This window comes from Paramormyrops kingsleyae, chromosome 5 (genome assembly GCF_048594095.1).
Source record: "Paramormyrops kingsleyae isolate MSU_618 chromosome 5, PKINGS_0.4, whole genome shotgun sequence".
Classification (NCBI taxonomy): domain Eukaryota; kingdom Metazoa; phylum Chordata; class Actinopteri; order Osteoglossiformes; family Mormyridae; genus Paramormyrops; species Paramormyrops kingsleyae.
Window position 1 is genome coordinate 18,897,451 of NC_132801.1, and position 17,070 is coordinate 18,914,520.

A 17,070-nucleotide genomic window follows, 5' to 3' on the forward strand; every position below is an offset into this window, starting at 1 on the left:
ACAAAAGGCAACAAAAGCATGAATTCAACAACAAAAAGCTTCCAATCAGGACTGTCAATAATAATAATAATAATTAATAATGACGAGTAATTTACAGTAATTGCATTTGTTAACATGTTAATGCTGACAGGCCTAATATAAATATGTTTACATACAGCGCCCTACTTTTAAACAGTAATCTGCATGGTAGACTAAATTCTGAAAAGAAAAAATACAAGACCATGACAATGCATTTTTAAGGCTTTTTCTTTATACAGGTTTTTACATCGTAGAAATTTTACATGCTACAGAAGGGTAGAATATTAACCATAATTTCATTTTGTAGAAAAAAGCAAACCATAGCCATTAAATGAGACATGCCCATAGTAAAGGGTCCAAACTATGTAGTGGAAATTTATTAAAACAAAAAAAATATTTTTTCTATTAATATTCCTGATACAGGAACGTTCATGTATAAAAATAACTGATAGTACAGTTCAAATGCAATTCACAGTATTCTTTCTGAAGCTAGAAACTCAAGTGGATTTTTGCCTTAGAAAGCAGAACTAGTTCGATGAGCAGACATGATACACGACTTATGGAGATTTATGGAACATGGTTTTCAGTGAAAGCCAACAAATCCTTTCCAGTGATGAGCTGCTAGAGGAGAAAAATAAGTGTGTAAAACTACACTCTCTAGTCGGTCCAGGTTATTGTCATTGCGGTACACGTGTACACAACACAACCACCAATTCACTCAGTATCAGATCAGTATCCTGTGGATATGGTGACATCCCAACTCTGAAGGCAACAGCCAAGTACTTAAGAGCCATTCCTTTAATGAATATTTTTAGCTTCCATTCATCCTAGGAAAACACCGTAAAAAGGAAAGCAGTCTCATTTAAAAGTGACAAAGTCCTGAGTCTATAAGCAGCAGCTGAGATGTTAAGCTCCAGGCTTCTTCTTTGATTACAGTTCATTATTAAATATATTTCAGTCGCATTCTTAAGGATGTTCACTATGATACTTTTCACCACCGAAGAGTAAATTAACATTTCAGCTTAAAAAAAACGAATATCTAAAACATCTTCTGTGGTAAAAATACAGTATAATTTATGATTAAAGCACCACTTTTCCGTTAGCAGGATTGAATTTGTTCGGCATTTGAAATTCACTTCTTTTGAAGAAGGCGTTCACAAAATCCATGGTCTAAAAAACAAAGACAAGGAAATACAGAATGTTGGTAACCATCTTGAAAAGGTACAAAGAAATGCGTATTATACTGCACAGGCTGTTTATTTTAGAAAGATCTGCCTTACCATCATACTATTACACTTTTTAGCCAAAACTCCTACAAGAAAGCACTTCAAAAAATGTCATAAACTAGATGCTGTCAGAATGACAATAATATACTCCCTGGTCTCAAAATGAAATCAGTTCCAGACAAGTTATGACATTAATAAGATAAGTGCATATGGCGGTGGACCAATCCCAAAACAATATGTATTCCTCATCTGGGCAATACAATTAATCTGTCTTTTATGGAAGGTCAGAATGTTGATATCAATCCTTACCTTCACTGAACGGAAAAAAAATCATGTTTTCATTCTGTTTTTAAAAAATGAAATGCGCATAATCAGTCTTCAAGATCCACTTATATTACGCTGCATTGTTTAGTGTTAAAGACATCTACAGTTTTGTATTCCCTACAGGAGACAAACCTTATTCAATCTAACACAGTGTAATTTATAGTAAGGCTTATCTGAAGAGTCTACAAACTGACATTTAATGCAATGCCTTTGCCTTCTGCAACATATGTATGGCTATGGCACATCAGGGAATTTGTCCTAGATCCTAAAAATCTCTCACCAACTTCATTTCTGTCCATGTTACTGCAGGACAAGCTTCTTCCAGTGTCTCTACTCCCTCCCATGTCCTCACAAGTGGCTTGCTCTAAAAACACATTTAAAACCTGCTAAATGAGATCAGCTGCACTGTAAGACATATGAGCAGAACACTCACACACTTACAAAGGCACATAGATGTAACACAGTTCCCACCGAAAAAGTGGGTCTTAGTTCTGTTTAAGATTCAAGTGGTCCCACTTACCCTTATTTCTGTCAGTCTTGCAGAGGAAAGACTCTTCATGGTCTGAGTCTCTGTGGTCCGTCTCTGCGCTCAGGCCATTATGAGAGCATGCGTGAGTGTTACTCTTTGACTGAGATGTGACGTTCCCTGCACAAAAAAAGAAATACTAATTCATTGGGGGGGGGGGGGGGATCAAACTAAGACAGCAAAAATGACTCAGTGTTGCCATCTGGTGTAAGAGATGTGTGATGCAGGCAATTCAGTCTTTAATAAAAAAGGTTAACGATAAAACAAAAACATGCCAAGATTATCAAAATCCAACCTATTTCACCTGTGGAAGCTGCTCACTGAAAGTGCAATGAGCTTTGTGGCTTCTCCACGACACGCACAAGCTTAATCACCTGCATGGTTGTGGTGTTGTAGCCCGCTGTGAGTGTGGTGGCTGTTCTCAGTCCGGCAGCGTTTGCCGAAGGCTGGGCGCGCGTCATCGTGGTGCTGGCGCTTGCGGCTTGCCTTGTCGTAATCGCCACCACGGTGCTCCTCGCCACTTAGGCTGGAGCGGCTCTCCCATGGGGAGTCTGCCTCATGTCTCGACCTCTTCTTCTTTTTGTGCTTCCTGGAGCTGCTGTCGGAAGTCCTCTCAAATGCATCTTGGCCCCTGAAGAGGTACGACACACAGGATACGTGAACGACGGCCCTGTCGGCCCCGCAATCTATGCCCAACTCCTCCCACGACCCCAAGCCTCTGCAATCTCTAGCCCCCCCCCTCCCAGCCCAATTTTGGTTTAATTTGTCTCAAAACTAAGCAGGCCCCAGATCACCTATACAATGTTCCAAGGAAGTCTGAAAAAGATCCATCACACGTCTTCCGATGCCACCCTTTCCTTCCTCTGCTGCAACCTAGCACTCCTGCTTCAGTTTTGGTGCAATTTGTCTTGGAATGAAATCGGTATAGATCTTCATATAATGTTTTGTGGTTTCGATCCAAATATTTTTAATTTATCGCATTCACAAGGCCAAGTCTAGGGCTGCTTAATCAATCATTTTTCAATTACGATCCTGATGCAAACCCTCTGCAGTCTCATTTTTATATGGCACTGATTGTACCATGTTTGTATTAGCAGGAGGAACCCATTTGAATCAAAAATGTACCCTATTTTGGCCCATAGAGCATCAATAAATGACAGCACTGCATTACACCACACGACAGAATCCCTAATAATAATAATAATAATAATAAAGTGGCACAATATATTTTTTTCTGGTCTGATCCCGATACTGATAATTTTTCCCTTTTATCAACTACTAAGCATTAAATAAAATATTTGTATCAATACATTTCAATTAACATTGGAAAAATGTGTTTAGTGTTGTAGCAACACTGTTTGAGTATGCTATGAGTAGGAAAATACACCGCTGGCCAAAAAAAAAGGTTGCACACTTTACTATTTCATTGGACGGCCTTTAGCTTTGATTATGGTACATATTCGTTAATGCATTGTTTCCACATGCTTGTGCAGCATCAATACTTTTTTCACCCAGATTTGCATTTCTCGTCAAGGGTTTGTACTGGTTTAAGGTGAGTCGAACCATTCCGTGAAGTCTTTTTCAGCATGTCTCAAAGACTTTCAATGGGGTTAAGGTTAAGACTCTGTGGAAGCCAATTCATGTGTGAAAATGATTCTTCGTGCTCCCTGAACCACTGTTTGACAGTCCAAGCCTGAAGAATCTTGGCATTCTTGTCCTGAAATATGCCCATGCCATGCATGAAAGAAAAAATCGGTTGAAGGGATAACCTGGCCATTCAGTAGATTCAGGTACTCAGCCGACTTCACTTTATTGCTGCGTAACATTGCTGAGCTGTAATAATCATTGGCTCTTAAGTACATGCAGATTTGAATTCAAATGGTGACTTTTTTTGGCCAGGCAGTGTATAATGGCCATGTTGCTCAAACAAAAGCTATGCCACTACCCTACAGGATGACATCCACTGTCAACATGATTAACAACAGCCTGATTCTTTGTTTTATTTAATAACTTTGACAAAAATATTTCTAAGTGTGAATTGTGCATTCTGTTGCCAAATTAAATATAATCAAGAACTAAATCATAAAATTCACTGTATCCCAGGGATGTAATGAGGTAACAAGGTATGATATTGATCACGATATGAAATATGAAAAATTATGACTTGAAAAAATGTCCTTTATTAAATAATAAATCAGCATTTTTTTATTTGCATAAAATGTGTTTTCCTTTTAAAATGTGTTTGTTTTCCTTCATTTAAATAAAAGTAGCCAGCCATGACCTAAGCATGGCAAGAAATTGGCATGAATTGTCTTTAGCAATGGACCACTGAACTATGTGTGTATGTATTTGATACTTAAGGCCCTCTGTCACATAAACTTACCAATGCTCCCGATACTTGTCCTTTGCTCTTTTCTTCTTCTTGGACTTTTTGTGTTTCTTGGTGCGACGGTCCTCAGAGTGCTGGTCCTGTATGGGTAGTCGCACATGGGAGCCTCTGCCGTGGCCAGGGGGTGGCGATGCAGTGGTTTGGGGCGAGTGCCTGGCTCTACCGTGCTCTCCGTCCTGAGTGTGGTGCCCCCGTCCTCGTCCCTCCTCTGAACGGCGCCTCTGGCTGCCGAGCTCCTCCCGGCGACGGTACCCCAGGAGCCTGTCATAATCATGGTCGTGTTCACCGAGTCTACGGTCTCGGTCTTCTTTGGACCGGTGGTAGTGCTCCCTGCTGTAGTGTCCAAAGCGATCCCAGCGTCTCTCTACCTCCCTATCCCTGTGGTGTCGGTCCCGACTGCGAGACCTGTCCCTGTAAGAGCGGTAGCTCCGGTCATGCTTGTAGCGGCTCCGGTCCCAGCTCCGGTCCCGGCTTCTTTCTCGGCTCCGGTCCCGGCTTCTCTCTCGGCTCCGGTCCCGGCTTCTTTCACGGCTGCTCTCCCTGCTCCGGTCCCGGCTTCTCTCACGGCTCCGGTCCCGGCTTCTCTCACGGCTCCGGTCCCGGCTTCTCTCACGGCTCCGGTCCCGGCTCCTCTCCCTGCTCCGGTCCCGGCTCCTCTCCCTGCTCCGGTCCCGGCTTCTCTCCCTGCTCCGGTCCCGGCTTCTCTCACGGCTCCGGTTCCGGCTTCTCTCACGGCTCCGGTCCCGGCTCCTCTCCCTGCTCCGGTCCCGGCTCCTCTCCCTGCTCCGGTCCCGGCTCCTCTCCCTGCTCCGATCCCGGCTCCTCTCCCTGCTCCGGTCCCGGCTTCGGTTCCGGCTTCTCTCACGGCTCCTCTCCCTGCTCCGGACCCGGCTTCTCTCCCGGCGGTGCCGGTGTTTCTCAGGCCCTCGATCCCAGTTTCTAGAGAGGTGGACTGCTTTGTCCACGGCCCCCTTTCCTTCCCTGGCGATGTGTCTTGGGTTGGACTCCTTAGACTCCCCTTTGCTCTCTAACCTGGGAATATGGCCGCTGCTTTCAGAGGTGTTTCTCCATGCTGCTTTTGCAGTTTCTGTGCTCTCCTTCACTCTAGAAAGGTCACTTCCAGAAACTAGGCTTGGGCCAGACGGCAAATTGTTAATGGAACCAGCATCTGTGGAGCCGTGGTTAGAGGCACCGGCAGCATCCATCAAGGTGACAGCGTTGTTTTGAGAAACATAACCAGGGGTTTGAGAGACCACATCAAGCGGCTTAGCTTTAACCTCAGTCGTAGTATTTCTATCCGATGTCAGACCGGGATCAGAGGCCACACTGGACACAGGGTCGGTGAGCTCATTCAAGTGACTGCTAGCCCTTGTTCCATTAGTGGAGGCATTGTTGTCTTGGACAGAGGTACAACTGTGGGGTTGACCCATTTGGGAGGAGGAGGGTATAGGAAGCAATGCTTCTTTGCTGGAAAACATCATACAAATAAACTTTTAATAAGAGCCAAAGATTGCATGTAGACTTGTTAATATGCTTCACAAGTGAATGTCCTACACACTAGGACTATCAGTATCATGTAAATAACTAAGAGCCCCTGTACTCTTTCATTTCCTCAATGTCTTGTAAAAGGCAAAAAACAAATACTAAAACATTCCATACCCAGGCACAATCTCCACGGGGTTTGTGTCCAGGGTCTCTTTAACACTGGCTGGGGCATCTCTGCCGTCGGCCACACTGGGAGACGGATTCTGAGAACAACTCAGGCCCAGTGCCTCAGGAGAGACCTGCAAAACACCAATATCCATACTCTTGAACACCTGATTTAATTTGAAAATAAAAACTGGGTATGGAGAATTGATTTTACTTGAATCAACACCCTAAGAGTTCACAAGTATCGGTATGTTTGAGGTATAAATATGCACCAACAATATTCATTAATAATTAAACAAAGGGAATAAGTGCCTCATTGGCATTTGTGAAAATAATATAGCAGAAACTCTATAATACCACTCAATACTGTCTTGTATCACCATTGTCTACCTCTTATTGCCATGTGGCCATTTTCTCACCTGCAGCAGATAATAACAAGGGTAAGACATCATTACCTTCTCACTATGGTTGACACCATTGACCTTGTGTAGCCCATTCTGGCTTGGTCTAGTGCCATTATGGGATGGTCCCGAGCCATTCTCCCACACATGGGTCTCCGTGGCAATAACCCTGCTGTTCCCGTTTACAGCAGGCGTGCCATGAGGCCCAGCAAGGCCGTTCTCCATGGCTCCTCCCTCCTGGTCGGACTCTTCAGAGGACTCTTGGCCGTAGGGCACCAGGAAAGCGGCACAGTGGTTATGGGACGTGCCGTTCATATGGGAGCCCTGGGAGACGGGGGGAAGGCTGGGCCGGGACACTGCAGCTGGCAGATTCTCTGAGGTAGACCGTGAGGAGGAAGAGGAGGCAGTGGCAGTGGACGATGAGGGTTGTGTTTGTAGCTGGGAGGTAATGGATGACGAGCAGCTGGGGTTGTAATGAAGGGCTGGCTGGCTCCCGGGAGGCCGCACTGTCTTCCCCTGACCGATGAGGAAGGACAGCTTCTGCCTCTTGGCAGACTCGGGGATCCTGGTGGGCCGATTAAGCACCTGGGAGGCCAGGGAACTGGAAGGAATGCTGGACCCTGTTCTGCTCGCGAGGCTGCTGCCGGGCTTCGAGCTGGAGGGTAACCCTCGAACGGAGCCGGTCCCATTTATGTGTGGGGAGTTCTGCACATACAGACACCCAAACGTAGACACACTAGTACTGGTTGTGTACACCTTCACAGTCTTTGTAACTAGCATGAAATTGGCACAAGCATGATTTTGCTAACAAAAAAATTCAATAAACAGTTGATTTTTTATGAGCCATTACTGTCCTCAGGGGAAATTCCTCCCCTGAAAAGTCAGTTATATTTTTAAAGCAATTTATTATCTAATTAAGCTCCATTAAGGAATCCTAGCATTTGCTCCACTCCACTGCAAAAACACACAAACTGATTCCCATAGTGGCCAAGGCAAACACGGTTAATGGGACTGCACCTTGGCCATGTGGGGGGGCAGCTGAGGCCCGATGAAGCCGGTGGAGGACGGCTGGGGCCCGGCTGGTCGAGGTGCAAGAATGGGCCGTGGGGAGGACTGGCCAGGCATTCGACTGGAATGGTTGTGTTCCACTCCATTTTTCAAGTCTAGGGATCTGCAACACCCATGCGATGAATATATGTTACAGTGCCACACATCCCAGATATTCACATAGAGGTCTGACAAAAAATATCAAGCATCTCACCGGATGTAAAACAAGACATAGGCTTGTTGGTTGAGGACCGTTCTGATGTCGCTGACAGTGACTGAAGCGTCATTCATCTGATACCACTGACCGCTGCTGGCCTGGAACAAAGCAGAGGGTTTTCAACCACAAACTCATGCTGAGCTTGGATCAAAACATCTCAAGGCAAAGCAATGACTGGAGCCCACAGGACTAACCTTGATGTAGCAGTAGTAGTGTCCAGCGTGGCAGCTGAACCCCGAGTGAACCAGCACAGCATACAGAAGGTAGTTCAAGGGCTCTCCGTGAGACTGAGACATAAATGGACGCATGTCCAGGTGCTCAGGGTACCTCACATCCTGGGGAACACAAATACTTCATGCTATCTAATGGAAGACAGACTTGGAAGCAGTAGCGTAAGAAATTAATGGGAGCAAAGGGCAACAATGGCCCTAAATACTGTGATAGAGGGGCAAACATCTTGGGGATTGGGGGGGGATGTAACATGTAACTGTAACTACATGCTACTTACTATGTAACGCTAGTTGGCAGAGGCCAATTTAACTTTATAATAAAAAAGCCTCTCTCTGCTAGGGACAAGGCTACGGATTGTCTGCTTATTCATGGCTTCGCCACCCACCCATTGACAACACTGACTGTTGCCTGGTGTAATATAATGAATTTTCATAGTATATAGATATATTTTCAAAACGTGACACAGAATGACACAATAACGTTTATATCAACATACATTTTATTTTGTGTTAAAACCAATAGTACTCCTTCCTGATTACAAACAATGTGAGAGATTGGGCCGTGATGCCACACAGACTCTCAGAACTGACCGCTAAAATAAAACCACTCGGTAACTGACCCATGGGACAGCTGATGGAGGTGAAAAATAACTGGTACTTGTCTCATTTTGTTATAAAACATTGCCGAATGGCTCAAAGGTTAAAAATTGTAATTTGAAATATTTGTTTTATTTTATTGAAGGGACCTGTTCACATTTACAGTTCTAAAATACTGCCTTATTTTCCCAAATATTTTTAATAAACCTTCAACAGTTTCAGAAGATGTTTAAATAGAAAAAGTAGTTCATTTGAAAGACTGTGATAAAGTTTTCATTTTATATATAAACTAGTACGTTACACATATATATACACACAACGGCTATTAAGAGCCAAATAAAAGCCTAGTTAGAATGGTCTCCTGCTTTCTCTCACATACCTCTCTCTCTTACCATATAGATGGTATTCTATACACATATAGATGGTATTCTATACACATATAGATGGTATTCTATACACATATAGATGGTATTCTATACACATATTGAGATTGCACACTTTTTGGAACTTTTTATTTACTCATGTTGGCACAAGGTGATGATTACTATATGCATTTTAACTAGGCTTATTCCACATTAAAAACAAACTGTATGCATTAATTACTATTTTTAAAAAGTGGCCATTTACCCCCATTTTTTAGACGGTGGAGGCAAAAGTTGCCCCCAAATATTTTTTTCAATTTCCTACACTGCTTGGAAGTATGAGTTATCAGAAGGTACAAAGTGCTTTGATTTCCCAACATAAATATCCTAATGGCCAATCTATTTGTATCGCTTAAGAAACCCCTGCTTGAGTTACTCAGTTAAGATGCTCAGACCAGAGGCATCAGGTTTCATAAATTATTTAGGAATGAGTTTTTTTATAGCTTTTTTGTCAGTAACATTCCTTTTTAGAGATCTGAAGCCCACATACACTGTTATAAATTGTATTTTATGATGCGAAGATTCTTTTAAGAAAAGAATGCTGAGAATAGCCCTACCTTAGCAATCTTTCCACCATTGAAGTTTGCGAAGCGTTTCAGGGAAATGGTCAGCACGCTGGAGGTGCGATGAACTGTGAATCTCTTAGAGGCCGGTACCATTTTTTTACACCTATAAAAAAAATTATAAAATATGTATTACACTCTCCTTTGCATCGAAGTTACTTTGAATTAAACCCAACAGTACGAAGAACTGCTCTGAATAACCGTTAACCTACTGATAAAGCCTGTAACTAACAAAAATATGGATTGCAGAAGACAATCTTCAGAACAGACAAACAACATTAATGACAATCGCCTCTTACTTGGTGCACTTGTAGGCATTCTCTCCATCCAGTTGTTCGGGCTTAACAAACTGCTCCAGTGCTTTGGTGATGTTCTGGGCAGTCTAGATGTTTGCCGGAAAGCAAAATCATACAGATTTGATTAATGCAAAGACCAGTCAAGACAAATCTTTATCACTACTTACTGACTACTGGAGGGGAAAATCATGTTTTCTGCTTCCAGTGCAATAAAGGGCATTTGATTGCTGTGACACAACGCATTTCTTTTGCTGTTGTGTCCAAATGTGTGCAAGTTACCTTTATTTCCAAAGCAACATCCAGGAAGGGGTCAAATGTATCAGAGACTGCTTTGCAGTTCAGGCATTTCACTGGGAAGAAAATACTGAAAATTAGCAACACAAGCCACAGGGGCCAACTGGAATGGACAGTGATGTCTTAAACGTGTGTAACCTTTATCCATTCCAAATGAACCACCAAACACTTATTACCCTTCTATAGTGCAATAGCAACAGTTTTATCTAGTTAAATATGACATTGTATTATTACCAGCAGAAGAAAGCCTACCTCTCGATCTTAGGTAGCCTCCAAAAACTTGATGGACGAATGTAGTTGCCTGGGTTTGCCTGTCTAATCTGCAGAGAAAAAGACACGTATAAAGGTGCTCTTTGCTGACAGTGCGGTTACATAAGTCAAGTAAGAATATATGATGAGTAAACAAATAGGCACTTTCAATGAATAACAATTACTATAATTAATACCAGTATTTACTAATTCAGCTAAACACAGGAAAAATAAAAACACTGTACGGTACGTTGTTAAACACTGTATATGATGTTTATGCTCACGATCGCTACGGAGGTTGGAAGTGTGGCTGAGCGGAAGTTGCCATCTCCCGGCATCGATGGAAAGTATCGATAGCATATCGCCAGCCGGGCATAGGTCATAAATCAAAGCTGACTACTGAATGTGCGCCACTATCAGTCCATGACAAAGTTGAAATATCATAAATCAAACCATCATAAAGCAAGAAGCATCTGCATATCAACTGTGTTTTCAAACGCAACAGAACAGCTACTGCTAATGTGAGAAAATCATGAGAAGGATTAAGGAATTACAATTACATAGTGACAGAATATAAATATCCTAAAATGCTGATTAAATCAAAATATCTTTGTACGATTCAACTTACTTATTTCCAGGGAGGCACGACCTTTGCATAGCATCAATTATGTACCGCAAAAACTCATGAGCATCTTCCTGATTTCCAAAGCGAAAATGCTTTGCGATTCCTGCAAAAAAATCCAAAGCCAAAAGAGAGACAAACATTCATCCTAAGGCAGTAATATGACACTGACACACACAATTATCTGACATGGCATAAGGGTGTGAATCCATGCATAGCCGTGGCACTTACGTTTTAGCTCATTGAGAACACCAATGGGCTTTATGACATTTCCAGAGTTGGCAAAGACTTGAATAATATGATTCTGCATGATGCACATCATACAGAAGTTGGGTTCATGACCTGCAGGGAGATTTTTTTTTTTAAAAAAAAAGGTCAATTGAAACCTGGTGCAGAAACCAAGCACTGGAATTACTCCAAAGTCTTACTCTAGAAACGTACATGTTTTTGAATGCTCCCGGGAGAGCATGTAGTTCGCAAAGGGAGCAGTGTAACTGAGACACTGCAGGGCAGAGTTTAGGAAACAAGTGTTGCCCAGGTTATGGAGTCCTGCTCCAATGCGATGGACCTGGTTCCACTGCAGACTGATTCGCTCCGCAGGGAAAAGGACTTTCTGCGGGAGAGCAATACCATCACCGCCGGTCACCACTGTGAGTGGAGAAGATAAAAAGGGGAGCATGTATAAATAGCCAAAATCACAAAAAGTAACTTTAAAAGGATTTAGAAAGCCTGAAGACTCAAGGGACAACAGCAAAGATTTTCCTTAAGTGTCAGAGTGGTGATTGTGTGACAGAAAACACAGGGACCCAAGAAGAGGAAACCAAGTATCTTAACAATCATGGCATTGTCCATAAATAAATTCAGGCTGCTGACAGGTTATGCCACTCACCCTGCTCCTTCTGTCTGTCTCCTGTGGCCGCTGTGCCACTGCTGTAAACAGCAGCTCCAGGGGTGGGCTCCGCACAGGTCTTTGCTTTGGAGGTATCTGAGGGTGGGGAGCCTATGCCCCAGTTAGCAGAGCCTCCATCCATATCACCAGGGGTCAATGACAACAGGGAGCCTGAGAGCTTGAGCTGACCTGACTCAGGGTCAGACTGCTCTGATGGTTTGTCAACTATGGTCATTGTTCATTGCTGAAAAATAAAACATCCGTGACATTAAGGAGATGCTTACTCTGCACATTTTTCCCCATCAAGTTCTACACGAGAGCAGTATACATCTCCATGCAGCATTAAATCAAACAATTTTATTAACCACTTTAATAATAATTTTAAAAAAAAACACGCGCAACATTGGATCTGGGGTTGGGTGCAGTTCAAAAGAATCAAGCGTCCAGTTGGAAGAGTTGAAAACCAGCATAAAACCACAAGCCTCTTACCATAAACTCCATCACCCTCTAAGATCTGGGTAATCATACAATACCGCACAATTATGAACTAATAGTGGTATTTATTTTAAAGGAATCATTAACAGCAAAGAGCAAGTTTAAGGAGGCAATTTCCCCACGGGGATTAATAAAGTATCGATTATTGTTATTATTCATTTTTTTGTATGGTAAATAGCTGCTATTAATTATTCCTAGGATAAATGAATTAAAATACCCATAGTACAAATCCACAACAGAATAACCGATAAATTTTTTAGATAAATTAGTTAAATGGGTCTTTTAAATAACTAAGTATCTCCTCCACTGTAAGAAAAATACAATACAAAAATGCTGGTAGTGCTGGACAGTGTACCAGCTCATCCAGCATACCGGTTTTAATTTTCCGTATGCTATGTATCTTTCATATAATGCCATACCGTAGCATAGCTGAAACACCAGCTGTAACACTTCAATATGCCCCAAATTATACAATACTGTTTGCTGCTAGAAGCACTATGGATGGTTGAGCAGAGTGTATTGAGAGGGGTCCCCTGTTAACTGTGTGTACCCTTCTTACTAACAGTTATAACAATTCTCCATACAGAACTGTTCAGCATTACATTATTTAGGCCAATAGCTATTACTTCAGTCCATGCCTGAAAATCTGGACAATGTGCAACATAATTAGGTTTGCAATTAAATGCATATCGGTAAAGCAAAATCCTTACCATTACTGAACACAGTAATAATTATTGAAATCATGCCGGTTAAACATGCATGTTGTTACCAAGCTATACATACAATAATAATTAATAAAATATGCCACTATGGAGCAAAATATACAGTTATAATTAATAAAACATGTTGCTGTCTATTAATCCAATAAAATATGTTGGTTATACTATTGAGCTAAATGTAAATTACTTTTTATAGTAATTAATAAAAACACACCTTTTTAAAGACATTCATAACATAGACTGATGTAAACGTTTGTTGCTGTGGTAAAGGTGAACTTGGGAAAAAAATACTATGAAATACCGTGAAATCTCCAGAATCTTTAAAAATACTGTACTACTAATTTTTGGCACCAGTTGGCAGTTATATCTTAAGTCAGTTAGGAAAACTAATATCGAACACACTGAGCTTTATATAAATGAAATAATACTGTTATACAATTTGCAGTGCCATCTTGAACAATGTGGGTAATCTGATAATATGCGGAGGGGTCTTTTGAATTACCTGTGTTCTGAATTCTGTGGTCAAATCTTCTAATAACAATGGTTTAATTTAGTGAAACATTATGCTACAGTTACATTTGAAGTAGAAGAGGCTGATATGCCGCTCTACTTACTGGACTGTACAGCAGTCAAATTTAATCCTGAATTGTGGACAGCTGACAGTTACATGGCCAATAAACAGAAAAAAAGATGCAGCTACACATAGAAACTAATGAGACAGAACAGGACATCCATTATCTGAAGCACAAAATCCAGATAAACACAATTTCAGCATAAATGTTATAATTTGTTTTAAAGAAACATCTCTTCATCTTATCTCTCAAAGTATTCTGGACCAAGGATGTTCTCCCCACATTTGAGTGGGGTACCTTACAGTCCAAAAACATGTAGTTAGGCAAACTAATGTCTCTAAATTGTCCATAGTGTGTGATTGTGCATGTAAGTGTGTGACCTGTGATGGAAAACATCCCATCTGGTATGTTCCCTAGTCTGGTGGCCTGTTTGTTTGTCCTGCCTATGTTTCTGTGGATTATGTTCAAACGAACTTTTTGTATTCTTAAACAACCAAAGAATACCTGAAGTATGACCATGCACGTCACATACTTCAAAATGTCGTAAGCAAAAGCTATTGCAATGGTTCGCATGGAAAGCATACAGGTTACGCAACTTTCTTTATAAACTATATAACATATCCCCAAGTCAGTATAGCACAGCGTAATGAACAAACTAATACCTTTGCTACATTTAGTCTAACATGATACTATTTAGGAATTAGTTTCCTAGAGCCAGTCCCTTTCATCTGAAATGCACTATATTATAAGCTGAACTCGATTTATAATGGATGAAATGTGCAGAATTAAGCAATCTAAAACATGGATGATGGCATTTACTTAATGCACCCACACATGCTGGGGACCTACTGTGCACATTTTTGGAGGGAAATGAAGATGCTCTACAGCCAGCCAGCCAGCAACAGGGGGTGCTTGAGTGCCACATGTACACGTTTCTGCAAACATGACTATTGGATTTTAAATACTAAAAAGTGACACAGATTGTCTTGTAGTTTTGAGTAAATGCTTTTTTAAGAAATTGTTTCCCAGTTACAAGTTCACATACCTGCAAAAATGCATCTAAACCAGAACACCATGACACTTTTTCCTCTTAGGCACCGAAAAAACATTTTTGATAATTTAAAATCTATCATCTTTCTTCAAGTTACTCAAACAATAACTGACAGTTACCAAAGAGAACATGCAAACAACTATTTTTAAGCCAAGACTGTAAAAATAAAATGGTATGTAAAGTTTAAATACGAGTAACCATTAAGTGGTCAAATGAAGAAATTTGGTGGGTCGAGAAATCCACTGATTTCAGTCACAATTAAACTCAATCACCTCAATTCCACCTTAGGAATGAAGCAGAACTTTACAGTGTATTGGAGAGACCCAGATACCCTGTGTTGACGACACAGGTAAACTGCATTCACTCTGTACAAGGACCCATCCTCTGCCATTATTAGCTCCCCAGTCAACCAGTACACACGAAAGAAATTCACAGGACGCAGGCGGTTTAATTTAAGAAAATACTATCGTTATAAAATAGGGAAGGAATTTTTTTTTTTTACTAATATAGGACTTTTCGCCATATTACTTTCAACTGGTTTAGCAACCATATACGACTTACAGCTTTTTGCTCAATTTTATAGTTCATAAATGAAGTAAGCATATTTCCCATATTGTTAAAAAACTAAGGACACGTGACATACAGTAAAAAATGAATGTGAAACCTAATTCATGCCAGGTATATACTAGCTTATCGTAGTTATACGACCATGCTCACCAAATAAACCAGATTATTCAAAAACATAAATTAACAATCCTAATGACGCTTGATATAACAAGACAAATATTGCGGCTAAGTCTACATTTAAGGAAGTGACAACTTGTATGTTGCTACGGTTGGTGTCCATCTTCAGTTTTATTTAATTTGCAGGCATGTACACAGAATTTCGATCTATACAGTTAATCCTTTAATTAAGAAAAATACCGAAAGACGTAAGTTTAAGGGGGAAATGATGAATAGCTTAGTTTATCGAATTCTCCGGGGAAAAAGCATTTATTACAGTACGTACACTACATGTACAATTAAAATGAAGCCTTACTTGGGTAGCTCGCTGCACTTAGGCCTGTACTTCAGTAGCTTGCTAAATTAGTAAAGTTCACACGAAAAGAAAACGTCGGGGGAGGTATTTAATTAAGTCAATGTAATAATAGTCGCCATTATTAATATTTAGCCGACAGTAGTAAAATGTAAGCTTGCGAAGGCGCGGGAGATCGGACCTTAAACGTGCGCAGGGCATTTGCAAACGCCATGGTAACGGCGAGACGTAACAATGAAGCCGCACCGCCGTGACACGATGGACATTATGCGGAGCCAATGTGGTCACATAGCGTGAGTAACCGGCTAGCTCGACGGCTACGAGCGAAGTGTGAAACGGGGGGCGACTCAGAGACAGAAACGCGCACGCCGACCCAGTAAATTAAGTCGTTTGACTCGACGTAGACTCGGTGCCAGATAAACAGATAGCTATGTAGTTCAATTCGGTCACCGGTTTAAGGTTTCACGAAGGAGGGGCCCAGTATTTTAAATTCACCGGCGAGCACGTACGCTCTCCTAAGCCACACTTACTGCGAATAGACGAGAGACATTGAACCGCGGACTAACAGCGAAAAGCCCAGTTAGCTAAGAAGGCACGCGTTTAAACTCAAATTAGACAAGCCATATTTTCGAGCAAAATGATGACTGTGTTGTATTTTTATTAAATAAAGTCCTTACCTGTTATTTTGTAAATGTATTAGTTATTGTGGCCGTATCTGTCCATCCCCCTATCCAGCGGGCGTCCGGCGGTGAACAATGACGTACATTCCCCCACGGGTACATCCGGGTATCTGCGTATTAAAGCAGTTTCTGCTGCTGTTCCGAGACGGAAGAATTGGTGAAACGATCGGGAACGGAGTACTAGCAAGATGGTGCGAGGTACTTGAGTCGTAGATATCGGTTTGTGTTGCAATGATACGAAACGCATATGAGTTTAATTTAATGTAGAAAAGTGTTGAAATTACCAGATGTCAGGAAAAAAAAATCCGCAGATGAGAGCAGTAGCCGGTAAAGCCTTTTACGGCTGTCAAGATCGCAGTTAAGTATTTTCATTGTTCAGGAAAGAAAAAAAAAACCGTATCTTGTAATAAGTTAGCGATCAATTTTACGATGGTTTTGAGCAAAATGTATCTTTAAGGATTAAAAACTGATATCGCATTTGTTTCTGTAATGTGAATTTTTTTTTCGTTTAATTTAGTCGCAGTCTATGCAAAGCTTGAACAACTAAAACGTATCTA

At 41.4% G+C, this 17,070-nt stretch overlaps 1 protein-coding gene across 5 annotated transcripts; it reads right to left on the reverse strand.

Moving 5' to 3' along the window:
- Nucleotides 1-230: 230 nt before the first annotated feature.
- Nucleotides 231-16,976, reverse strand: usp42 (ubiquitin specific peptidase 42). Of its 5 annotated transcripts, XM_023831183.2 has the most exons (20): nucleotides 16,511-16,973; nucleotides 11,961-12,204; nucleotides 11,513-11,719; nucleotides 11,303-11,413; nucleotides 11,078-11,177; nucleotides 10,453-10,520; nucleotides 10,186-10,256; nucleotides 9,910-9,992; nucleotides 9,605-9,716; nucleotides 7,993-8,133; nucleotides 7,796-7,896; nucleotides 7,552-7,705; nucleotides 6,589-7,239; nucleotides 6,143-6,267; nucleotides 4,478-5,950; nucleotides 2,469-2,725; nucleotides 2,089-2,214; nucleotides 1,849-1,932; nucleotides 1,554-1,587; nucleotides 231-1,188 (listed from the first exon to the last, which is right to left on the reverse strand). In XM_023831183.2, exons 2-19 carry the CDS (start codon nucleotides 12,193-12,195, stop codon nucleotides 1,583-1,585), a joined length of 4,104 nt encoding a protein of 1,367 aa, XP_023686951.2. In that variant the 5' UTR covers nucleotides 12,196-12,204; nucleotides 16,511-16,973; the 3' UTR covers nucleotides 231-1,188; nucleotides 1,554-1,582. The 5 variants fall into 5 exon arrangements, 4 of the variants coding, with proteins under 4 accessions (XP_023686951.2, XP_023686950.2, XP_023686948.2 ...); XR_002840528.2 differs by having other exon boundaries at nucleotides 1,554-1,932; nucleotides 16,511-16,976; XM_023831182.2 differs by lacking the exon at nucleotides 1,554-1,587 and having other exon boundaries at nucleotides 16,511-16,976.
- Nucleotides 16,977-17,070: the final 94 nt, after the last annotated feature.